Here is a 26,059-nt window from a genome sequence, read left to right as displayed (position 1 = left end):
GCACATGTATACCTATGTAACAAACCTGCACGTTCTGCACATGTATCCCAGAACTTAAAGTTAAAAGAAAATCTGTTTGTCCACCCTCTCAAGTTAACTAAAGAAAAGAGGATCTGTATAAAGGGGATTTTCATGTAGCACAACTGTAGGAAGTGAAAAGTGGTTGTGCTGCTGCTCTCTCCATCTCTCTGGAGTCACAGGATGATTCCTCTGTGCCTGTCTGCTCCCTGGAACCACGTACCAGTGACTCCCAAAGACACTTGCCTCTGGAAAGCACCCAGTTCTATTCCCCCACAGCCAGGGCCAGGCCTCTGCAGTGGCCTCAGCATCCATGGCTCTGGTCCTGGCCCCAACTCCAAGTGACCCACTGCTTCATTGCCCAACATCATGGAATCAGCCTCTCTGTTCGATTCAGAGTGTCTAGCATGAAAATCCATTTGGTTCTGGATGGGTCAAATATCCACTCCTGCTCCAATCATCTAAGGCCTAGATGCGAGTAGAGGGTAGGGTGTTATATACATGGTTGCCTCTTTTACCAGACACTAGGGCAGGGAGAGAGAGAGAGAGAGAGACAGACAGACAGATAGACAGACACATACACACAAATAAAAGCTGCAGCACTTCTAGGGTATTGAGTGCTAATGCTCTGGAATACAAAGGAGGTCACCAAAACATGTCAGTCTCTCTGTGTCTCTCTCCCCCCACCCCAATCTATACCTCCCCTGGCCACCACTCCACTTCTACACCTCTTTCACAACCCCTACTTTACTCCCCCTCCTCCAGTCAACACCCCTATCACTGAAGTTGTTCCTAAAGGTACCACTGTCTCACCTCCTTCCCCCACTCTTCCCAGCCTTCTTCCCCTACCACCCCAGCCCTTGCCACCTCAAGCCTTCCCTCTGAAAATTAATTCGCCATTGAGATATGCATGCTTCGGTTCTATTTTGCATTTCTGCATTCAATGAGGTTTTTGCAGCCAGATTCCTCTCCCACAGTCGAAGCAAGTATCCCTCCGTGAAAAATTCACAGCGTTACACCAAGGGCAGTCCCAGTCCCCTGGCCTGCGATATACTGGAGGTCTTCTTTGCTGATGAGGTTCGGAGTATCTCCTGTCTCTTGGGTGCTCTTGAGGGTCTACTCTTTGGGGCCCCCCATCAGACCACAGGCTAGTATCAAAGGCCCCCCAGTCGAAAGGCAGCTGAGTCGGAACTGGTGCTGTGACTGTTGCTTGTGGAGGGGATATAGTGGGTATGCTTGAGAAGGAGGGAAAAGGGCTTGAGTATGAGTATGTGAATGAGGCAGGGAGCTGGACACGAAGAGGTTCTGGTGAGGCTCTGGACCAGGGGTTCATGGTTCCAGAGAAATAAGACGTGGTTGTTTCTACCGACCTGAGATCTTCCTCCTTCTGCCCCCAATAGGTGTAATTTTCCTGATCAGCATCTCCGAGGAGCTGCAGGAGGATTCTCTCCAGCTCCTCCGTGGGCTCCATGGAGGCAGCCCCGGCCTCCACGTGGGGGGACTCTGCCTCCATGGAGGCAGCCCCAGCCTCCACGGGGGGAGCCTCGGCCCCCACGGGAGCAGCCATAGCCTCCACCGGGGGAGACCCAGCCTCCACTGGGGGAGCCATGGCCTCCACAGGGGCAGCCACAGCCTCCACATCCCTCTGCTCTTCTTCTGCTCCTTTTCCTCCAGCGGCACCAGCAGCAGCCACCGCCGCTTCTTCTTCCTCCTCACCTGCTCCTTCTGTGCAAACCCCTCCGGCAGTGGCCAGGCCTGGCCCCCCTGCCCCCTGCTCCCACTCATGGGGAGACGCCAGCTCCTGGAGAGAAGTGGGCAGGGCTGAGGTGTGTTCTGGGGGCAAGGCAGGAGCACTGAGCAGGGTAGGACGGAGCTACCAGGTGGGAAGGGCGGGGCAGGGCGAAGCCATGGAGCAGGGTGGAGAGGGGTGGGAATGGGGTGGGGCAGTGGTACTGGGCAGGGACCAGTTGAGGGATCTTACTGCATGGAGGAGGTGCTTCCAACTCACCTTGTCTCGCTCTTTCTGCACCTCCACGAAGCTGGTCTGGGACATTCTTAGCCGGGAGGCCGCCTCCTTGCGTTCCGTCTCCTGCTGTGCCTTGAGCTCCTTCAGGTCTGACGCCAAGGCCTGTGCAGCTGATTTGTGCAGTTTGGCGAAGCCGTGCAGCCACCGCACCCTGTGCCTCTGTAGCTGTGCCTGCCTGCGGGCAAAGCGCACGCCCAAGGCCAGGCTGCCCCAGGTGCAGGCCTCTTTGACCTCACTGGGCACCTCGCTGTCCTCCAGGATGGCCCTCAACTTGTCTTCCACCTCCTCCCAGGATAAGGATATATTCTCAAGATAGAACTCGGGGCCTTTCGTGTGCCTGGCCATTTTCTCGTTGATGAAGGCCACCACGTTGCTGTGCTGGAACCCACTACTGGGGTCCTCAGGTCTCAAGGCCATGATTGCCTAGGGGTTTAATGGTTTCACTAGCCCTGTGTGGATGGAGCAGCCAATAGGTTCCTTTCCTCCCCCTTAGCCCCTCCCCTCATCCGTCTTCTCCCACCCTCTTGCCCCCGCCCTCCCGGCTCTGACAAGACCATCCTAATGACCGTCTGACAGGCTTGTCCTACTCTAGGACTACTCCCACCAGGCCTCACCTCTTCAGCCAGGGCCAGAGGAAGTACAGGCCAACCCCGCTGTCTTAACACGCCTGAAGAGAGAGGAGGATCTCTCTCCCTCCTAAGGCTCCGGGGAAAGGAAGACTCAAAGCCAACGTTGGCTTTTACTCTGGGACTGTTCCAATTTTCGGAGACACCAGGGGTGGAAGGGAGTGAGTGAGGAAGGCCCCTGCCACTCCATTGGGATATAAGGGAACCTGCCACATGGTTGGGAGCCCTTAAAGGTCGGAAGAAACAGGAGTGGTCAGAAAAGACTTAGAACCAAGAAATGTAAGCCCTTATAATCAAGGCAAAAATATCCCACTTCTCCCTCCCTCTTGACAATGGTTTGTCCCACGCCAACGGCTAGCAGGGACCCTCCTCGAGGTTGAAGGGGAATAATAGGTGTGTTCTAGAACATGAAAAAGCCCCCCAACCCATGAAAATTCTGTAGCTCCTTTTCCAGACTCCTACATCCTAGTAAACAGGTTAGTGACCTTTTTCTGAAACGGGCAAGATAGCAGGAATTTGAGGCTTTGTGGGCAAAAGATTATCCCAACTACTTGTAGCACAAAAGCAGCCATAAATAATACCTGAAGAAATGACCATGGCCATGTTCTAATAAAAGTTCATATTTAAAACCAGGCAGTTGGCATGATTTAGCCTGTAGGTGTCAAACTCCCAATCTAGATTCACATTTCATACATGTCCTACAGATACACACAATCAAAATGTTCATGATATAACTCCCCCTTTTACCTGTTAAAAGAAAAACGTTAGACAAAGTTAACAGTTTGTTTAAACACACACACACACACAAAAAAAAAAAAAAAAAAACAAAAAAAAAAACGAGTCATGAATTTGTCAGTAATCAGAACCAGAAGAGTTTCAGAGAGCTATTCCCAGCAGCATGAGAAGTGAGTTTTTATAGGCTAAATTTGGACACAAAGGAGAAAAATCACCTGATTGGTTACAGCAAGGCATGTGCCTTATTTGGACATGGTCTCATCACTTGACTGCCTGTAATTAGCTGGAGCCTGGCTAGTTGTGTTTGGCTGAAATTAGGCTGTCTTTTATACAGCTTATGTTAAGTTTCAGTCTGTTTAAATGCTAAGTTAGGTTGCAGTTTGTTAGATAGGAACTCAAAGTATGGAAACAGCTTCAAACTAATGGCCTCTTGCTTATTTTAATATATGCAGGAGATGATTCCCCTCCTAAATTTCTATGTAGCCCAATACAGAAACCTCAAAATCAAATTTTTAAGTAACCTACTCTTCATACCTACCCTTAAAAGCAAGTCAAGTAAGAGACCAAATCTTGTTGCTGTGACCTCAGAAACTTCTAAGACATCCATGCCCACTTAGGGAATGTCCATGTCGCTTCCCAAATAATCTTCCTGTCTTTAATTTCTTTATAATCCCTAATCACTTCCTAATCTTTCCTATGATCATGCTTCTCTTAAGCTTAAAAACATTTGATGGCTCCTTGTGACACACTCCTTGTCCTGACATTAGAATCTCACCCCAGGATACCATTCTAATTTAACTCTCTCGACTCTGTTATCCACCATCATTTATGTACCTAAGGGACTAAGCCATACAGGGATACGCTGATTTGGGGGTTTTAAGTTATTTTCCCTTCTGAAAAAATCAGAGCATTCATTTTTTATTATATGGGCATTATGTTCTATTCTATGAACTACATTTAAAAAGACTATTTCTTCTCTAAGGGTCTTTTGTCAGATAATTAGAGAGGAAAAAGACAATAAATCAGGCATTAAAATATTACCTAAGATGGTAGTTAAACCCCAGAGGCATAAAGTCCCACCATTTAAATGCTGTTTTTCGATGCTGTCTTGTGATTTCTTTCCTTCTCAGCTTGTATATATATTTTTTTATCAGCCATCAGTGGAAAGGGTTCGTGTTTTGGCTTATTCTAGAGTGACTTCTATAGAAAGAGCATCCAGAAGATAATGTAGCAAAGAGAATGGTGAGGAAAGGGGGAGAGACTGGAGTCAGGAAGGCCCATTAGGGAGATGCTAAAGCAATTCAAGAAGTAAACTAAAGCAGTGGAAACAGGGACGGAAAGAAGAGTGTAGAGAGCCATATGGTAGATAGAATGCATAGGGATATCAGGGACAAGGATGAGGGAATGCTGAGGATAATGCCCAGGTATCTGGTATAGGGTTCTAAGTAGATAGCCCTGTTATTGACTTAGATGGAGAATGAAGAATACTTTTTTGGGATGAGTTCACCTTTAGACATATTGACATTAAAATACCTGCTGGGGCCGTGTGCAGTGCTCACGCCTGTAATCCCAGCACTTTGGGAGGCCAAGGTGGGCGGATCACCTGAGGTCAGGAGTTGGAGACCAGCCTAGCAAACATGACAAAATCCTGTCTCTACTAAAAATACAAAAATTAGCTGGGCATGATGGCGCACGCCTGTAGTCCCAGCTACTGAGGCACAAGAACCGCTTCTACCTGGGAGGCGGAGGTTGCAGTGAGCCAAGATCATGCCACTGCACTCCAGCCTGGGCAACAAAGCGAGACTCAGTGTCAAAAAAAAAAAAAAAAAAAAAAAAACCTGTTGGGCATCCTGGTGGAGATACTCAGTAGGCAGTTTGATATATGAGTCTAGAACTTAAGAGAGACATCAGAGCTGCAGATGTAGTATTGAGAGGTGAAAGCTGTATTTACAGCAGTGGTTGAAAAAGGGACAGAATACGGAACAAGACGAGTAGAGAGCTGAGGACAGAACCCTGGCCTGACTTCATGGATCTCCTCCTTTCTACAGCTGTGTGCTACCATTGGTGATTTTATAGTAGTCCCCCTTACTCCTTTGTGTTCTTGTCTACTAACTTTAGAACATCTTTTACCTTATTTCTTTTATTCCCTCTATAATACTTTAAACATGAACTTCAGTTTGTGATTAGTTGTCTGTTTATGCTGCCATTCTTCCATTTCTACTTATAAACACTTAGGAAATTAAAAGTAAATTGTTTCTTTTAGCAGCCTGGAGGAGGGAGAAAGTGAAGACAGAGAAACCTGTTAAGAGGTTCCTTCAACAGTGCAGTCAAAACATGATTAGGGCTTTAACTGTGGCAGGACCTCGATGAGATGTCAGATGAGGAGAGATTTTTGACATACAGTTAGCATGACTTGTTAACTAATTGTATTAATATATGAGAAATAAATATGGATGTTGGAGTAGAAAATGATTTTGAGGCATTTGACTTGAGAAACTAGGTTTTGTGACAAGTGATGCTTCAAACCATAATAGATATGAGGAAAAACAGACTATAGAGAGGAGATAAATTCAGTTTTAGATTGACAAATGCCTTCGTGATAGTTATATTGAATTATAGTTGAATGGCTGTACTGGGCTGGAAGTTAGGTGAGAGGACAAAACTAGAGATATGTGTTATAAATTTGGGTGTTTTCAGTGCTCAGTTTTTGGCTTAAGACCTCATGCTTCAATAAAATTGCTGGAGATGAAGGTTGGAAGGAGAGAATAAGCAGGACAAAAACAAACAAACAAAAACAGAGGAAGGAATCTCGAGGTCTTGGAAAGGGTAGCAAATACCTTTAGGGATAGGATAAGGGAGAACAAGCAGTAGGAGTAGTCAGAGTAGACAATCAAAAAAGGGAGATATTTTAGACCTAAGGAGAGATTTGGAAGGTAAAAAGAGTGTTACTAGTTTCATATAATGCACAGAGGTTACATAGGATGAGGGTGAACAAGAGGTCATTAGATTTAGCTAATAAGATAGCCTTAGTGATTCAAGTGATGAGAGTCAATAGAAAGGTGAGGCAGGTGCCAGATGATAGGAGATCATAGAATGAAATTAGAGGAACAAGTAGAAATTTTGAATACTGACTAGTCTTTCAAGATCTCTGACACAGTAGAGAATTCTACCACCAGGAGTCAGAAAATAGATCGTGGAAGCATACGATATGACAGCTTATTTGGTGAGACAACTAAGTTATACAATTTTCAACACAAAGACAGGGAAAATAATCTGGTATTTACTGTATAAAGAAAGAGGTAATCATATGTAAAGAAGACTCTGTGTTTTGAAGAGTTTGCATTTTGACCCAGGAAATGAGGCCAAACCTTTGTGAATTCTATGATAATAACTATGAAATAACATATTGACAGATGCAAAAATATCAGTGTAATCTGATATTTATAGTTAAAGAGTGAATAAGTGAGAAATAGTTATTAAAGTCAGTGAAATTGGTTGGGGAAGGATTTCTGGAGGAGAGTTATGTTCTTGTTCTTAGTAGAAACATTGGAGTTCTCCAAAGATTTATGAAGACCTTTCTGGTTGTAGTATGATGTGTCTCAGATTACCATTCTTAAAATTGTCTTCATCTAAACAAGAAAGCAGGAATCACTCATACTATGATGCAGAAAATGGTGGTGTCAGGGAACCTTTCAAATTTACCTTCATTATTACCTTACCTTTATCCACATCCTCAATCATTGGCAGTCAGATTTTGAACAAGCTGCCTGTACCCTTAGGTGGCATATTATAATTGCCTTTCCCTTAGGAATGGTGACATGAGCTCACCACTAGAATAATCTACAAATCCTAGTTATATATAAATGGATTGTTACATATATATGTACTGTATACTTTTTTTCTTGAGTAGGTTGCTAACTTTAATGCACAGTTTCCAAATAAATTATAGTTTGCTTTGAATTCACGGTGAAGAATATTTTGATGACAAAAATTTTATTTTGAGTGCGTAGTTTTTAAAATACACATAAAGTTTACTATAACCTTGTCCACGAGCTACTTTTTAAAAAAATAATAACAAGAAGAAGAAAACAAAACATCTTCACTTTATGGGTTGGGTTGGGAATCGGTAGATAGTGTGATAATAGTGGTGATGATGTTAAAGGAAATTAATTTTTATTGAGCACTTAGTATATGCCAGGCACTGTGCTATGAGCTTTAAATGAACTATCTCATTGGTAGGAGAGAATTCTCCATGGGGTTCTTGCAATTTTTTTTTCTTTTTTTGAGACAGTCACCCAGACTGGAGTGCAATGGCACGATCTCAGCTCACTGCAACCTCCGCGTCTCAAGTTCAAGCGATTCTCCCATCTCAGCCTACCAAGTAGCTGAGATTACAGGCACCCACCATCATACCCAGCTAATTTTTTAGAGACAGGATTTCACCATGTTGGCCAGCCTGGTCTTGAACTCCTGACCTCAGGTGATCTGCCTGCCTCAGCCCCCCAAAGTGTTGGGATTACAGGCGTGAACCACCATGCCTGGCCAAATAATAGCCTTAGAAGACAGAAATAGTATCTATCACTAGAGCAAAAGGCAGGTTTGCTTATAGCCTTGGAAAATACAGTTAGTATCTGCCTCTGGAACAAAGGGCAGACATGCTTATGGCCCATTATAAGAAATTTGTGTTTCTTAAGCTTGAGGTTCTTTTGTAATACAACCCACTACTTCTACAAGTGTCACCTGATCCTCTGTATTATCCTATGGGAATTGAGTTTGCATAAGCAACACAAATACTGATACTTTGGCTACTGTCATTGTTGCAATTAACTGTTTATCATCTGATCTAGGATTCTGGTGTCTTCTACCAGTTTCCATGAAACTAGCAGGCTAAATTTTTAGTGCATAAGTAAGGTAAATTCTCAGACCCTTTACCATTATTTCTTTTCTTTTCTTTTTTCTTTTGTTTTTTTGAGACAGAGTTTCACTCTGTTGCTCAGGCTGGAGTGCAATGGCGTGATCTCAGCTCACTGCAACCTCCGCCTCCCGGGTTCAAGTGATTCTCATGCCTCAGCCTCCCAAGTAGCTGGGATTACAAGAGCGTACTACCATGCCAACTATTTTTTTGTTTTGTATTTTTAGTAGAGAAAGAGTTTTGTTATGTTGGCCAGGCTGGTCTCGAACCCCTGTCCACGAGTGATCCACCCGCTTGGCCTCCCAAAGTGCTGGGAATACAGGTGTGAGCCACTGGGCCTGGCCCCCTTTACCATTCTTAACACTTGCATAATAAAACAATCCTCTAAAGATAGCTGCTTTTATTATTCTCATTCCACATATACCAAAAACTGAGATTTAGTCACCCATGCAAAGATTCATAGGTAAGACATTATAGAGCTGGGATTTGAACCCAAGTCTAACTCTAAAAGCTGCATTATCAAGCAGTAATCTACTCAAGTCCTTGGATTGACCTTTTATCTGACTGCATCATGAACTATAAGAAAGTTATGCTTAAATAATTCTGGGTTGCAGATTACGAGTGTCATGTCAAAGGCTGAATGTTCATGTCAGCAGGAGATAAGAACAGTTAAAAAATTATGATATGTTTATGCCCCCACAAATCCTTGTTTGTTTAATTACCAGGTTTATACCTTATGGAAAAATGTACATAAACTTAAAACCTATTATATTGACATTTTTACAGGCTAGAGATATCATCTATGAGTGACGGCATTCTTTGTTTTGTTTTGTTTTCTAAACCAACAAAAATCCCTGAGCTCTTTACAACTCTACAAGCCTAGAAGTAAGATGATTTACTTAAGACTAAAAGTGACAAAAGTGAATTCATTCAATAGATCCTGTTTCCCCAAACTTCTTCTTATTAGCATAGATATTTTTATCTTTATATTAGGTTTACATCTGCTTTTCAATGTATATAAACAGCATGGCACATAGAAGGTGCCCATTAAATGTCATTTGAATGATTCTAAAGGGTTGTGGGTCTTCAAAGAATGGTAATATTAATACACAGTTCAGGGCTTTGACCATCTTTGGTCTTTTAATGCATTAACATTGCAAGTTTGCAGTTTTGTGTAATTATTTCTGCAGTCATCTGAAAGTCTCCTTTCCAATCAAGCTTAAAAGATTTTTCAATAAAACTTTCTTCTTTTTCTTTTTTTAATATTTTCAATTTAAACTTTTTAAAATAAGGTAAAATATACATATGTAATTTACCATCCTTACCATTTTAGATGTACAGTTCAGTTATAATAAATACATGATATTCTTTTCCTCCCTTATCCTCCTTTACTAGAAAACTTTATTTTTCTAATGATTTCTGAGAAATAGAACTTATCCAAGGGCTTGAAACCTTGTTTGTTTATTCATTTGTTTTCCTTCCTTGAATTTGCTAAAATATCAGTTGCTAGATCTTATGTTTTAAGGAGGACAGTCTTATTCAATGACTGTAGGTTGATTAATTGATGTTATATATAGTGAATCAATTCATCTTATAAAATTTCAGACAGTAAAGCTTGTTTTAGTTTGCTTATCATTAGATGGTCTCTGAAATTTGCAAGTAAAGTATTTTGAAGTGAGGATAAGACAATCGAATAAATCAGTTAGGAAAGTTTCAACTATATCCTGAGGCATTTTATCTAGGGCTTTTGATTTTCGGTACAAGAAAGATCCCTAATTTATTTAGATTATTTTCACTAGCTTAGTCCTGGTGATACGACAAGTTCACATATGCTCAAACTCTAAAACAAAACTTTAGATTTTATAGTATGGGCATGTTTTATAAATGGGAGTTAGAAAAGGAATTTGGATGTTTCATGTGTATTTTAAATTATGAGTTTTACTCTTCTCCCCAGAGAACCCAAGATTGGTCAATATTTTCCCTTAGAAATACATCTGGGGAAAAAGTTGTAATTATGACCTAAACAAGCTAACATTAAACCTTTGGAATAGAAAGCAAGATTTATTTATAAATTTTCTAATTCTTCTGTGCTATGCAAATTAACATTATTCCTTAGATGTTATCTTTACACATCTGCTTTTCTTTCTATCAGCTTCCTCAAGTTGGTATGGATATCCACAAGTTAGTTTGGCTGTTAAGCAATGTTAGCATCAAGTTCTCAGAGTATCCAAGGGCTAGCAGCCAATAAACCTTGGTTCTGAACTACTGACCAGCTATGTTAGCTTGACTAAGTTCTTTGTCCTCTCTGTGTCTATGTTTTACTTCTGTAAGGGATAATTACCCTGCCCATTTTCCTGGGTTATTGGCAGAATTAAATAAGATAATAGATATAGAAATACTTGGAAAGATTACTAATGTGTGTAATTGTAAGTTGTTACTGCAGTATCATTGCAAAGGCCTTTTGCCCACATTGAGCCTGAATGTGTTCCTTGTCTTCCTCAGGATGTGAAGTAGGGAGAGAAAAAAATACCATCTCCATTCTTGCACACTCGTCAGTCTGCCTCCTCAACCTCACATAGCTCTAATTGTACCTAATGAAAGTAATATTTTTAGGTCCCAGTTGCAGAAAATATTTTAAATAGAACCTGCCTGGGGCATTTTTCAAAATAAAATCTAAATAATGCAAGATTGTTAGCACGAACTGTGCCAGGGCTGGATTACACAACTAATAAAAATCAACCTGAGTTTCAGACTGTCAGGCAGCCTTGATTATACCTCCGCCAGGTCACCTGTGGTGATAATAGGACTCACATCAGACCTTGTCTTTGAGTTCCAGGGACCTTGGTCGTCCTCAATGACTTCATACTATGACTTGTTCATGAGTTAACAAAGCAGGTTGTCAGCATCTATTCATATGTCAGCATCTATTCACATGTCTGCGACCAGAATGAGAATGTATACATACTGGGCCCTGGCTTAAAGTTATTTCTAGATAAGGGTTAGGAAGGACACACTTCCTCCTTCAACTCACTCATCAGCCATCTCCAGGGTAGCTTCCTTGCCCTTAACAGCACCCCAAATCAATATAAATGCTGCTGACACCGTCTACATTGTTTATACTTTGGAGAGGTTGAGGAATGAACACATGAATGGCTCTTGTCTTGTGCCTGGAAACCTGGCTTTGAGGTCTCTGGGCTTTGTTATAGAAGGCATTTGTCTAAGAAGCTCCCAGAAGTAAGTTTTGTTTGTTTGTTTGTTTTTTGAGACAGAGTCTCACTCTGTCACCCAGGCTGGAGTGCAGTGGTATGATCTCAGCTCACTGCAACCTCTGCCTCCTGGGTTCAAGTGATTCTCCGGCCTCAGCCTCCAGAGTAGCTGGGACTACAGGCACATGCCACCACGGCTGGCTAATTTTTTGTATTTTAAGTAGAGACGGGATTTCACCGTATTAGGCAGGCTGGTCTCAATCTCTTGACCTTGTGATCCACGCACCTCAGCCTCCCAAAGTGTTGGGATTACAGGCGTTAGCCACCATGCCCGGCTAGAAGTAAACCTTTTTAAGTGGAGCCTTTACTAACTCTTTGACCTCCAAGGTTCTGGCCTCTTCCTAGTAGCTGGTACTCAGAGTACCTGGAAGTTCCTTCCTGCCTTAGCTGCTTTCTCTTGATACGCTTGTTTTTGTGACTAAGTCAGTGTATATTTTTGATTCTCTCAGACCTACATGGCTCTCTAGTATTAGACCTTTTGCCCAACTGACCTCTTCCAGACTCTTTCCTGTCAAGTAGCACTTCTAACCCAGTGGACTACTTTAACCCACTGCTGCCAGTGTGTTGTTTTTATATTGTTCATGATTATTATATCACATGTAAATTATAAGTAGTACATATTAGATATGTATATTATTATACATATACGAATATTAGTTATATATGTATACATACATATTAGTTATACATATGTATATATAATTATATATATATATCTTTTAATATGTTTAACAATGCTGGCAATACCTACAATTCTAATTAGAGATACAATTGTTTGAATACCTACTTTTTGATAGATCCTGTACATTATTTAACACTTACAGTGATCTGAACAGGTCAGGTATAAAAATGTAAACCTATTTTTACTCATAGTTGTATAATGAAAGGAACTACTTCCTCCCACCTCCAATGGAGCCACCATAAACAGCTTCTTATCCTCATGTTTCAGGTGAAGAAACTGAGACTCAGAGAGGTTAAACAATTTGTCCAAGGTCACAGAACTAGTTGAGCCTAGTGAGTCTTAGTTTAAAGATGATGTTTTGTTGAGAAACCACTATATCAGATTGGTCCTCTACTTTAGTCTACCCTATTTTCTACCCAGGGATAAATACATTTGGGATAGTTAGCTTCTTTCAGAGCATTGAACATTTCACCTACTTCTATTATTGAGATATCTGGTCAACTCTTCTCCTTCTGTGGAGGTATAACATAATAATTGAAAAGTTTTTAACAAGTATGTCCCTTTCACCTGTATGAATGAACACCGTGGAGCAGATATGATCAAAGCCAGTAACATCGAGAACTGTTCAGAATACTTTGGATATCCAGCAGAGGTGATTATCTTTCTTCTGTGTTAGACACTTTTTAAATAACTGTAACCATTTAACTTCCCTCTATCCCCTGCCCCTGCCCATCCTTCTTGTCTTTCAGATGTAGCCTATATATATATATATATATATATATATATATATATATATTTTTTTTTTTTTTTTTTTTTTTTTTTTTTGAGACGGAGTCTCGCTCTGTCACCCAGGCTGGAGTGCTGTGGCCGGATCTCAGCTCACTGCAAGCTCCGCCTCCCGGGTTCACGCCATTCTCCTGCCTCAGCCTCCCGAGTAGCTGGGACTACAGGCGCTGCCACCTCGCCCGGCTAGTTTTTTGTAGTTTTTAGTAGAGACGGGGTTTCACCATGTTAGCCAGGATGGTCTCGATCTCCTGACCTCGTGATCCGCCCATCTCGGCCTCCCAAAGTGCTGGGATTACAGGGTTGAGCCACCGCGCCCGGCCAGCCAATATTTTTAATTCTTTGCCAATATGCTACTGCACAAAACTTGGCCAATCTTTCTTCTAGTGGCTATCCACAAATACTTGCAAATTATCTGGGTCATACTTATACAAGGAATGTGATATTTGATAAACTATATACCTTCATCTGAAGGAATACGATATTTGACAAGCCATATACCTTCATCTGAAGAAAGGGGGGTATATGCCATATGGAACTGATACAAAAGTAGAAAAAAATAACTTGTCTCTCAAATAGATACCTTTTGATGCCCATTCATTTAATCAACTAACATTTACTGAGCATCTATATCTATTCATTTAGATCCCAGGGATGGTGTAATGAACAAGAGCAACAAATTCCTTGCCCTTTTTAGTGCATACTTTAACAAATAAACAAATATTAGAAGATCAGATAAGAGCAAGTACAAAGGCCTATTGTCTGAATAGGCTTCGTGTGTTCAATGAACAGAGAAAATGCCAGTGTGGCTGCACCCTAATGAGTAAAGGGGAGAGTGTTATGTCGAGCTAGATCATGTATGGCTTTGTATGAAGCAAGGAGACTTGGAAATATTTAACACTGAAGTATTTAAAAAATGGTGAAAAAGAGCTAAGTTGATTGAGCTAAATTGATTTACCCTTCTTCTCTGAAATATATTATTATTACTACTATTGTGGCTTTAGATTCATGGCATTTAAAGAGGCTGTCCAATGTCTGACAAGAACATAAATGTTTCTTTCATTTAATCCCCACTGGGCATATCTTACGCCCTTTGTGTTCCAGGAACCCATATAGAGGAAGAAATAAAAGCAAATCCCACAATCTACATAGTGTGATGGGGTTGCATCTAAACATCAGAATTGGAGTGCTTTGATAGTTTCCTTCTCAGATGTCTGAGGCCTGAGCATAGTCAGGGGCGCTTGCCAGAAATTAACTTTACCAGAAGCCTAAGTAGGAATCATTCTTATTAACTTAGTTTGTAAACCCAAGAGGCATAGCCATCTGCATTCCTGTGTTTTCCGTGATGTCTGGGATTTAAAATTTCAGTAAGTGAGTACTAAGCAGTATGAATAGTGTCGATCATTTGGTACTGTCTTAAAATTGTTGGTTGGCATGCTAATCCCATCTGTTAAGATTGTTATTACTCAGTTAAAAAGCACTTGGTTTGAATTGCCTCCCTTAGCAATTTTAGTTTTGACAGCACGTATCCCTTGATGTTTAAAACAGATATGATCCCGAAATGTCTTCCATAAAGTAAAATTAAATACTCCAACCAAGATTTACAGCTAATCTGTATAGTGTTATCAGGCTGCTTCTGATTTCTTCCTCACACTTTTCCATTTTCTTTTGTGTTTGACATATTCCAGAATCCAGGTAAGGTAGAGTAGAGAAAGGTCATGGATTGTACATAGAAAAACAAAGGCAGAATTTTTATTTATTTGTATTTATTTATTGTAGTTAATTAGATTCATTAAATATGTTTATTGAACTCACATTATTGAGAAAGTGCTAACCAAGGTACAAGAAGACAGAATTTTTGTTCAATAAATGTCCTTATGTAATGTGTTAGCCAATTAATGCCCAATTTCTAAGTGGCCTTATGATAACATTCAGGGTTGAAAATTCTTTATAATGCTAGTGCTGGTTGATACAATTAATCCCAACTGACCAGACTCTAGTGGGATTTCTTCTTTATAAAAGCCCAAAATTCAACACCTGGCACATCTCAGTGAGTACCTTGAAAAGCTGAGTAGTTAACAGGTAAATTAACCTGTAAGCTAACAGATATTCTCTGGATGTTGATCTGGTTTTTAGTATGTATTCTGTGTCAGGAAATGTTGGCTGAAAAACCAATAGTAAAATTCAACAATCCCTGTAGTAACTGTTAAAGGACTGGCCACAGGGTCAGAGCAAAAATCGCTATACCTCCAGTTATAGAGAGACTTTCTCATAGGTTTTTATTATCAGATTTTCAACATTGTAATATTTATTGCTGGGAAAGATGTCAGACTATCTTACAGTTTGGAAGATGGGTATAGCTTCTCTATGTAGCTCTGTGGCTACCTCATGGCCACAAATATCCACATTAGCAGTTAGTTTCATATCTTCTTGTCAGTTGCAGCATAAAACTGTTCTGTGTTGCTTTGATGTTGTTTCCGATTTCTAGGCAAGGTCCTAAATGGAAAAGTCAATACTCTTGAAATATATAGAGCACAAACAAAGTTGTAAACACCCAATAAAGCCATTTTGTTATTTCTCTGTTCCTACAGAAACTCAACATATTGCATGAAGGTGTCAATGTCCTTGACTGTTGCAGAGAATGAATCAGGCCTGTGCTACAACAGCAGGATCCGCTATTTAGAAAAATCTGAAGTCACTAAAAGAAAGGAGATCTCCTGTCCAGACATGGATGACTTTAAAAAGTCCAATCAGGAGCCTGATGTTGTGTGGTATAAGGTAACTCAGCATGGTATAAAATGCATATTTTACTTCAGTCAATAGCAGCCTTGGGGATGAGGAAAGGGAGTTTTTTTATTATTAGTTTTTAGTATTAGTTATTTCACTGAGAAGAATCAACAGATCCACAACTAAATAATTCAGAGCTGTGACTCTTATGTATCACTGATTTTTAAAGCAGGTGTTAGAAGCAATACCCCCTTCTCCAACTGCTAAAAGTAGAATCTCCCTCCAGCCTAACAACATATAAGAACAAATGGGAAGAAGGGTAAACATTTAAATAACACTTGAAAGAAATTATCTGGGGGACATAGAAATATTATTTGCTGGTGGGAACAAAGGCCTGTCATTACAAGTAGTAGTACTTATAAATAATAACAACTATCATAATGTTCTACTCTGTGAAAGCCACAACAGTGAATGCAGAAGAGAGAAACGGGCCCAGTACAGGATGTGTAAACACTGCTAAGGTTAAGTTTAGCTGGAAATAAACCACACTCAAAGGTTGAACAGAAGAGAATTGAGGCCAGGCTCAGTGGCTCACGCCTGTAATTCCAGCATTTTGGGAGGTGGAGGCGGGCAGATCACCTGAGGTCAGGAGTTCAAGACCAGCCTGGCCAACATGGCGAAACCTCATCTCTACTAAAATATAAAAATTAGCTGGGCATCGCGGCACACATCTGTAATCCCAGCTACTTGGAAGGCTGAGGCAGGAGAACCGCTTGAACACGGGAGGCAGAGGTTGCAGTGAGCTGAGATCACGTCACTGTACTCCAGCATGGGCAGCAGAGCGAGACCCCATCAAAAGAAGAAGAAGAAGAAGAAGAAGAAGAAGAAGAAGAAGAAGAAGAAGAAGAAGAAGAAGAAGAAGAAGAAGAAGAAGAAGAAGGAGGAGGAGGAGGAGGAGGAGGAGGAGGAGGAGGAGGAGGAGGAGGAGGAGGAGGAGGAGGAGGAGGAGGAGGAGGAGGAGGAGGAGGAGGAGGAGGAGGAGGAGGAGGAGGAGGAGGAGGAGGAGGAGGAGGAGGAGGAGGAGGAGGAGGAGGAGGAGGAGGAGGAGGAGGAGGAGGAGGAGAAGAAGAAGAAGAAGGAGAAGAAGAAAGAAGAATTGAATGAAATGATTATTTACAGAGGTTTGGGCAGGCTTGAAGAAATCAATAAGGGAAGAAGCTGTTGATTATCACCCCTAGACCTGCAGTGGCAAGGGGAAGGAGCAGTGTCACTGGAACCTGGCAAGAGTGGAGGAAGCTGCCAAGAGATACAACCTTAAAGGAACATATGAGGGTAGCAGATAGGAAGGGAGTGGGTAGGATAAATACCCTAACCATTTATAATTCCTGCTCTCTGTTTTTTTGCTAGTTGTCTCCCTCTCCTGCCACCCTCATTCAAACTGAAACAGAAGCCAGGGGGCAGAGGCAGGAGATAGAATCAATAGCATTCGGCTTTTCTGAGCATAGAGTAGAGCAGACAAGGGCAGAGAATTGGATCTAGGGGAAGAAGCCGATAATAACCACGCAACCTTCCAGCCATGATATTCTGGCAGCAAACCTGGGTCCCACCGTCTTGTAACAGAACTAAGCCAACTCTCCTCTCTCAGCTCTGAACATAGCAATTGACATACTGTACGGTTTTATGATGTGATGGTAGGTGACCAAGAAGGTTTTCTGCATAGATGCTGTGTGTACTGTTGGAACCAAACACACATAAAAGGTGGAGCAGGTTGTTTCTATAGGATCTGACAGACCCTCAGTTCCTAGGGAAGCCTAATCCCTAACTCCCACAGCTGTCATATGCTTTTACATTTGGAAGCCTCTCCATTTTCACGCCTAGGGAAACTTACCAATAGACACCAAGAACATGCTCTGTACTAGAATGTCTAGGTCTTAATGTGAATTATCTTAATGAAGACAATATTGTGACAGATAAAAAGGAACATAATGTTTATTATGCATAAAAGTAGACTACAGATAATTTGGTGGGTTTATGCCATCATCAGCCTCATCTGTATTTATTAAGCACTTATTGTGTGCCATTCATTGTAGCTAAACTTGATTTCAACATTATCTTGTTTAAATCTCAGTGCAACTCTCTATGGTAGGTGCTATTATCCTAATTTAATGGAGAACAAAACCACTGAGGCTTAGAGAGATGTGACTTATCCAAAGTTACACAGTGAACAAAGCCTGATTTTCTATTCAAGGCAGTGTGACTCCAGAATTCATTTTCTTAATCACTACCCTGTCCGGCAGTGGGCCTGGGACTAAACCCAGCCTTGACCATATTTTGGGAACTTTTGTAAGATGCCATGCTGGTACAGTGCAGCCTGGCAAAAGAAAGAAAAACAAAGTTTTATTTTAATTTTATGGTTGAGGAAGGGAAGATGACCTGCCCAAAGAGTTAGCAGCTGGGAGTGAAATCCAGATAATCAACTTTCCCTTATAAGAATCATTCTACTATCTCATCTTACTTTCTGCTAACTTCTTTCTTCTCCTTTTCTCATATTTCTAGACATCACTATCATCCTTACATACTCAAGCAATTTACTGCTGGCAAATGCCACTTCTCACTCTTCCTTAGACATGGACCAACAATGATGAAGCAACAGGCCTTTCCAGCTCTGCCTGGATAATATTTAATGTTTCCATAATATTTTACAGTTGATAAATGATCATCATAATGTTAGCTAACATTTTTTAAGTACTTACTATATGGCAAGCTGTGTTTTAGGTGCATGAGATAGATTAACACAATTCTTAGAACTACCATATAAGGTAATATTATCTCCATTTTATAGAAGAAGTGACTGGAGACTCAGACAAGCTAAGTGGGTTAGCAAAAGTCAACAGCAGTTTGTGACTTGCAGTTTGGCTACTGGCCCCACTCTTAGCCCCTACAGTATACTAATGGATTAGGATAAAATACTAGAATCAAAAGTTAAAGAGTACCTGAAGCTCAGGAATGTATTGCTAACTCTTGGTTCTCATACAAGGTTTCAAGTAAATACCTGAAGAAAATGTACCAACATATCAGGAACATATTTCCTTTTCAGTTAGTATTTGGATAGTCTGCCTTGCCTACTTTATAGCCCGTGTATTTTCTACCAGGCTGAACAAGTTTTGCTCCGGCTATAGCAATATAAAGAAGAGGATACATTTGTCCAGAGTTTATTCTGGTGCTCAATCAAAGTTAGAAATGTCCAATGTGTTAAAAGAAAAGTTTCAGCCAAATTAAATTTAAAAGATTAATTGAGCAAAGAATGATTCACAAATCAGGCAGCCTCCTGAGTCAGAGTAGGCTCAGAGACTCCAGCGCAGTCGTGTGGTAGAAGATGATTTATGGACAGATAAAGGAAAGTAATTTACAGAAAATGGAAGTGAGGAACACAAACAGCTGGATTGGCTATAGCTCTGTGCCTTATTTGAACACGGTTCAAACAGTTGGCCACATTTGATTGGTCAAAACTTAGTAATTGGCACAAGAGTAGGCGATGGTCTATTTACACCTCCACTTATGATAGTTGACAGTGTACAGAGAAATCTTTAGGCCAAACTTAAAATGTGTAAGAAAGCAGCTTTACGCTAAACATGATTTAACAATTTCCCCCTTTTATTCATCCTCTCATTTTGAGAGACTGACCAAAACTTTAGTCATTGATGTCACTGTCACCATCATAAATGTACTTATTTGGTCTTGAAACCCGGTTGTGTAAGGTGTGAACAAGGACTTCAGGTCTTTTTTTTTTTTTTTTTTTTTTTTTTTTTTTTTTGTGAGGGTTAGAGTAGAGGATAACTTCTTACTCTGGAACATCCTATTTACAGGAGAAAAAAGCAAAACCTGGTCTGTTCTAGGATATATGTGTTTCCTTAAAATCTTAGTTTGATTATGTTACATTTAGCACAAGTGAGTCCCTTTTGATTTTGTCTGGTCTGTTGGGGCCTAGTGCATGACATGAGCTCAGTCCAAAACAATGGCCTCCCATAATTTTGTTTAAAAATTCCCCCCCTTTTTGTCAGGTTCTCACTTAGGTGAGAGTGCGCCACTCTCAGTTACCATCATTTTGGGTTTCCAGGTCTCAGCAATTCATTCATAGGTTATGACGCCCTCATGGTCACACATTTCCTTCAGCTATTGGCATTCCAATTGAAGAGAGAACATTTGCCATTCTTGAGATGGCTGAATGCAAACTTTTGAGAGAAGACAGTACACCAGGGGAACTACTATTATGATTGTCAGTAGGATAATACCAAGAGTTTGGAGTATGCCCCTTACCTAGGGTCACCATGAACCAAACCAACTAAAATCAAATAGATCAAAGAATGAGCTAAAGAGTCTATTGGCTTTAACTAAGCAGGCTCTTCATTAATCTCCTACACTGAATCTCTATAATACCTGATGGGATGTATTTCTCCACAGGCCACAAGTGCCAGCAGTTGCATAGATATCTTTCTGTTTAGCCAGTAAGTAATCTAGAGCAATTCTATTATTTAGCATAAAATCTCATTCAAGAAAGAAAGCCAAATTTCATCCTTGCATTAGTATACTGTTAATATCAACCCCAATTTTTAATAAAACCTAGTAGATAAATCTATCTAATCTTAATTAGTTTTACCATAAGGTGAGATTCACATAAATCTTTTATAACCCATTACAAATTTTTGTTAAATAGTAGATCAGTGCTCTAAGAAAACCCTTTTGTGCTTTTATTTCAATGTTCAATTTACAAAAAAAAAACTGAGTAATACCCCTTTAAATTTAGCCAATATGTTCACATGTAGAATTTCTTTTACAAGTTTAATTTTTCACAATCTTCCACAACTTGTTCGAACTTTCAACTTTATCCTATCTAACCTAAATCAATCATTTAACCCTTTAATCTAGGCACAAAAATCCACATTCCCATGCCTCCTTATAATCTTTTACCAAAAGCATACTTCACCTTCCTCACACATTTTGCATGTAAAACTGTTTCTTCAGTAGTCTCAATTACATGTTAGAATCTCAACTCTTAGCAATTTTTATTTTCAGTGAAAAACCTAGTAAGTAAATGATTTTAATTATGTACTAGGTGTGGGGCCTAGGACAACAGACTGAAGTGCAGATAAAGTCCAACTCTTTCCAGCATAGCTAGGGGGCGTGGTTAACTCCATGAGTCCCCCAGCCTTATCTAAAATCTAATGGCTCTGAAGCAGGTAAGTCTAACAATTTTCAAAAGTCAAAGGAGGAGTTTATGACCTCAAAGCATTTAGCAAACCTAATATCTGACCTGCCTAATTTAGACCAAGTGTCTTTATTTTACCAATAATCTTATAACACTGTCTTTATTTCCCAAAGATTACTAAAGTCATGTGAACAAAAAGACATTACAGTTTCTATTTTTCTGACAAAATATTTGATTTAAGCACTTATTCTTTTAAAACCAATTAATAAGAGCTTTTTCATATAAACATCACACACACAACACATAGAGATATACAGACAGAAGAAAATCCATTGCTTGTAAGAATTTTCATTGGCCAGTTTTAAAATAGTTTTTCTTTCTCCCATTCAGTCTATCAATCTTCCAATTACTGGTTTCATTGCAATAAGCATTTGTTGACTAGGCAACAAATTTGTGTTTCTAAAGGGACAACTCTTAGGTGGAATCACAAAAAATAAAAATTTATAACTCATAAGCAGAGAGCCAGATTTTAGGCCTAAAATTTATATTATCATTTGCTCAAACCAGGGGAAAACAAAAAACAAAAAACAGTGCTCTCATGAAAGTTCCATCAAGACAAGGTGGCCAGAATAGCATCTCAACCAAAAGTATGACTTATTATGCAAATTTAAAGGAATGGGCTGGGTGCTGTGGCTCATGCCTATAATCCCAGCACTTTGAGAGGCCAAGGCAGGTGGATTACTTGAGGTCAGGGGTTCGAGACCAGCCTGGCCAACATGGTGAAACTCTGTCTCTACTAAAAATGCAAAAATTAGCTGGGCGTGGTGGTGCATGCCTGTAATCTCAGCTACTCAGGAGGCTGAGTCAGGAGAATCACTTGAACCTGGGAGGCAGAGGTAGCAGTGAGCTGAGACTGTGCCACTGCACTCCAGTCTGGGTGACAGAGGGAGACTTCATATCAAAAAAAAAAAAAAAAAAAAAAAAAAAGAATGGTGATATGGTTTGGCTCTGTATCCCCACCCAAATCTCATCACAAATTGTAATCCCCACATGTCAAGGGAGGGACCTCGTGGAAGGTGATTGAATCATGGGGATGGTTTCCCTCATGGTATTCTCATGATAGTGAGTGAGTTCTCACAAGAGCTGATGGTTTTAAAGTGTGGCACTTCCTTGCTCTTGCTCTCTTTCCTGTTACCTTGTGAAGACGTGCCTTGTTTCCCCTTTGTCTTCTGCCATGATGATAAGTTTCCTGGGGCCTCCCTAGCCATTCAGAACTGTGAGTCAATTAAACCTATTTTCTTTATAAATTACCTAGTCTCAGGTATTTATGGTAATGTGAAAACAGACTAATAATACAAACGTTAAGTTTCTAATGTACATAGGCAGATATCCCTACAAATGGAGATTTCCTCTCTCTCTCTCTCTTTCTCTCTCTCTCCCTCTCTCTCTCTCTCTATATATATATATATATATATAAATTTTTTTTACAAAAGAGTTTTAAGATAGTCAATTAAATTCCAGAAAGATGTATTTTAGTTCAATAGGGTTTTCTTTTTAACATAGCTACTGTTTCTTAGCTAAAATTACTGAGTTCAGGGTAATGGTTGGAGCCCACTAAAGAATAGGGCCAACAAAGCATTGTATGCCTGGACTCAGAATGGATAGATCTGTAAAAAGAAGCATGCCTATTTTACCTGAGGGCCTACCTTTTATAAGCACCTTATCTAGGGTAACTTTCTTTCCACCTTTTGGGTGGGAAAATAACTAAGCCAAAAGGTTGCAGACTTAATTTTTAAAAATCAATTAGTTGCTTAAGATTTGTATTTGCCTTTTATAAAGTCTTTAGATAAAATATTGAAGTCTTTTTAGAAGCTTCTGCATGTCAATAGGCATCCCTAGATGAGACTAATTTGGGAGCCCTCAATCAAATGCACTTCATTGCAGTGTCATTCATTTGGAAGGTTCCACTGCAACTTATCTTTAGTGAGATTTTGCGATTTCAATAAGACTTTGCTGCTTCCGGGGCCTCATACTTGTGCATGTGTGTATATGCCAGAAGGAACTCAGTTCTTCAGAAATTAAGGATCCCATTTTTATCTCAAATATTGTTTTTGTTTTCAGGTTCCCTTGATCAACTTAGCTACTGATTTTTTTCCCTACTTAAGCATGCAAGAAAAATGAAACAAAGGAGTAGAACACAAAAATCTCTGTGAAATTCCAAAAGCCAAATTTTATACCCCCTGCAATATTGCCACTTACTACTAGGTTCTTTCTGACCCAGTCAGATGTAAGAGGCCTCTAACTGGATCCAAGCCAGTTAATTACCAGATCCAATCTGATCCTGGACCAAGTCGGCTTTCTGCCATGACTTCCAAACCCAGTTTGGATCAGAAATTTGCTCAAAGAAACTCAGAGAGCTCAAAACAGAAAACCATGGAGCTTCGGAATCCAAGAGAGAACTTAACCATGATCCCCAGTTGCTCCAAGAGAGTAATGGACACAATGGGTCTGATGGGTACCTCACTTGGTCATTCAGTAATCCTTGGGGTCATTAGAAGCTCTACTTTGGATCCCACTTCTGATGTCATCCGTTAAAAGAAAAACTTCAGCTGAAATAAATGTAAAAGAGTTTGAGCAAAGAATGATTTGCAAATCAGTCAGCCTCTCGAGCCAGAGTAGGTTCAGAAACTCCAGTGCAGCCATGTGGTAGAAGAAGATTTATGGACAGAAAAAGGAAAATGATGAACAGAAAATGGAAGTGAGTTTCAGAAACAATTGGATTGGTTATATCTCAGCATTTGTCTTATTTGAACACATTTTGAAGTTGGCCACATTTGATTGGTCAAAACCCAGTGATTGGCACAAGAGTAGGCTATGGCCTATTTACACCACCACTTGTTATACTTGAAGATGTACAGGGAAACATTTAGGTCATACTTAAAATATGTAAGCAGGAAGTTTTAGGCTAAACTTGATTTAACAAACGTCTTAACTCTAGTGCTTTAACGGTGAAAACTATTGCTTTGCATGATCCGTTTTCCAGGTGTCTTTTCAAATATACAGAATCTTTAAATTCCTTTCTTTTCCATCAGTCTCTGAGTTTTACTTAATTAACGAATTATATGGTATCACTCTCATAGTCCGTTTTGAGTTTCCTGGGCTGTTTGAAATATGCTATGGTAGGTCTTTAAGGACTATCATTCTGTGCCTGCATGTAATCACAGCTGGTTAGGAAGGTAGAGGTGAATTAGGTGGTACTGGAGGCATGTTCATAAAGATGCCTGAGTAAGCCAATCCAGCCTGTTTGAGGAATACAAAGGATATGTGTAAGAGGATTATATATTCACTATCTGAACTGCATCAGTTATCAAACTGAGATGAGGAGAGGGGCTACACTTTTAGAAGTTTCTTCTGACACTATATAAATAGGGTTTAGACATTAGAGCAGAATATTCAATAATGTTAGTGTTTTTAAAGCATTTTACAAATGAGAGATAAAGATTCTTTTCTTAATTGAACAAAGAAGAACACTGAACCTACTTCGTTATTCACTGAGCACACTGTTATCACACAAATGTGGAGTCATTTTATCCCATTTCTAAACTGAAGAATGTCCTAATTTTGATAGGATATTGTCAACAAAAATACAAATACACACTTTGCAGTAAAACACTCATCTATGTGATTAGTTACCTCAGTTGGTAAAAGTCTGGTGTTAATAACGTCAAGGCTATCACTTTGAATTCTCCTTTGTCTTGTCACAACTATCTCAATTTTAGATGCTTACCATTGGTTATAAATGAAATTGGTTGGGAATGATGGATGATTCAGTAAAAACTTATTTGTACAACTGATCATTCATCAGTGCATATGTATTGGGTGCCTACCTGTGCAAGGCGCTATGCTAGGGACTGGGAATATTGAACTGACCAAAATAAACACATTTCTCTTTTCTCATGAAGGAAGATAGATGAGTAAACAGCTGCTTTTCAACACTCCAGGAAGAAACTACATCAATTGAAACATCTAAAAGAAGAGCTCCTACTTGTAATCAATTAATCAATAGTATCTTTGTCTTGAGTAAAGGGCAGTAGACATACCTGTTTATTTTATTTTATTTATTTATTTTATACTGAGCAAAACGAACAAAACTGGGGGAAGCACATTACCCCAGTTTATTATTATTATTATTATTATTATTATTATTATTATTATTATACTTTAAGTTCTAGGGTACATGTGGATAACGTGCAGGTTTGTTACATATGTATACTTGTGCCATGTTGGTGTGCTGCACCCATCAACTTGTCAGCACCCATCAACTCGTCATTTACATCAGGTATAACTCCCAATGCAATCCCTCCCCCTCCCCCCTCCCCATGATACGCCCCAGTGTGTGATGTTCCCCCTCCCGAGTCCAAGTGATCTCATTGTTCAGTTCCCACCTATGAGCGAGAACATGTGGTGTTCGGTTTTCTCTTCTTGTGATAGTTTGCTAAGAATGATGGTTTCCAGCTGCATCCATGTCCCTACAAAGGACAAAAACTCATCCTTTTTTATGGCTGCATAGTATTCCATGGTGTATATGTGCCACATTTTCTTAATCCAGTCAGTCACCGATGGACATTTGGGTTGATTCCAAGTCTTTGCTATTGTGAATAGTGCTAAAATAAACATACGTGTGCATGTGTCTTTATAGCAGCATGATTTATAATCCTTTGGGTATATACCCAGTAATGGGATGGCTGGGTCATATGGTACTTCTAGTTCTAGATCCTTGAGGAATCGCAATACTGTTTTCCATAATGGTTGAACTAGTTTACAATCCCACCAACAGTGTAAAAGTGTCCCTATTTCTCCACATCCTCTCAAGCACCTGTTGTTTTCTGACTTTTTAATGATTGCCATTCTAACTGGTGTGAGATGGTATCTCGTTGTGGTTTTGATTTTTATTTCTCTGATGGCCAGTGATGATGAGCATTTTTTCATGTGTCTGTTGGCTGTATGAATGTCTTCTTTTGAGAAAGGTCTGTTCACATCCTTTGCCCACTTTTTGATGCGGTTGTTTGTTTTTTTTT

The 26,059-nt window shown here is 40.0% G+C and overlaps 2 protein-coding genes across 4 annotated transcripts in view; one reads left to right on the top strand and one right to left on the bottom strand.

The window, feature by feature from the left end:
• IL1RAPL2 (interleukin 1 receptor accessory protein like 2) overlaps positions 1 to 26,059 on the top strand; it is a 660,683-nt gene that overhangs the window by 35,133 nt on the left and 599,491 nt on the right. Inside the window, exon 2 of the mRNA XM_030939417.1 lies at positions 15,640 to 15,826. Coding sequence (XP_030795277.1) covers positions 15,640 to 15,826 — 187 coding nt within the window. The remainder of the gene's footprint in view (positions 1 to 15,639; positions 15,827 to 26,059) is intronic.
• TEX13A (testis expressed 13A) lies at positions 924 to 2,757 on the bottom strand. Of its 3 annotated transcripts, none has more exons than XM_010357234.1 (4): positions 2,659 to 2,757; positions 2,027 to 2,493; positions 1,625 to 1,819; positions 924 to 1,561 (listed from the first exon to the last, which is right to left on the bottom strand). In XM_010357234.1, the coding sequence occupies exons 2-4, from the start codon at positions 2,459 to 2,461 to the stop codon at positions 959 to 961; spliced, it is 1,233 nt and encodes a 410-aa protein (XP_010355536.1). In that variant the 5' UTR covers positions 2,462 to 2,493; positions 2,659 to 2,757; the 3' UTR covers positions 924 to 958. The 3 variants fall into 3 exon arrangements, with proteins under 3 accessions (XP_010355536.1, XP_010355538.1, XP_030795278.1); XM_010357236.1 differs by having other exon boundaries at positions 2,027 to 2,467; positions 2,659 to 2,751; XM_030939418.1 differs by lacking the exon at positions 2,659 to 2,757 and having other exon boundaries at positions 1,173 to 1,432; positions 1,579 to 1,819; positions 2,000 to 2,461.

The sequence above is a fragment of the Rhinopithecus roxellana genome, chromosome 10 (assembly GCF_007565055.1).
Source record: "Rhinopithecus roxellana isolate Shanxi Qingling chromosome 10, ASM756505v1, whole genome shotgun sequence".
Taxonomy (NCBI): Eukaryota; Metazoa; Chordata; class Mammalia; order Primates; family Cercopithecidae; genus Rhinopithecus; species Rhinopithecus roxellana.
This window is presented reverse-complemented; position numbering and strand designations above follow the sequence as displayed.

Bases quoted from the DNA above. Each gene is read 5' to 3' on its own strand.
- TEX13A (XM_010357234.1), bottom strand. From the start codon at position 2,461: ATGGCCTTGAGACCTGAGGACCCCAGTAGTGGGTTCCAGCACAGCAAC. The intron at 1,820-2,026 runs GTGAGTTGGAAG...ACTTCTCTCCAG, and splicing joins TGCAGAAAGAGCGAGACAAG to GAGCTGGCGTCTCCCCATGA. The intron at 1,562-1,624 runs GCTCCCCCAGTG...GTGGGGGCCGAG, and splicing joins CTGCCCCTGTGGAGGCCATG to GCTCCCCCCGTGGAGGCTGG.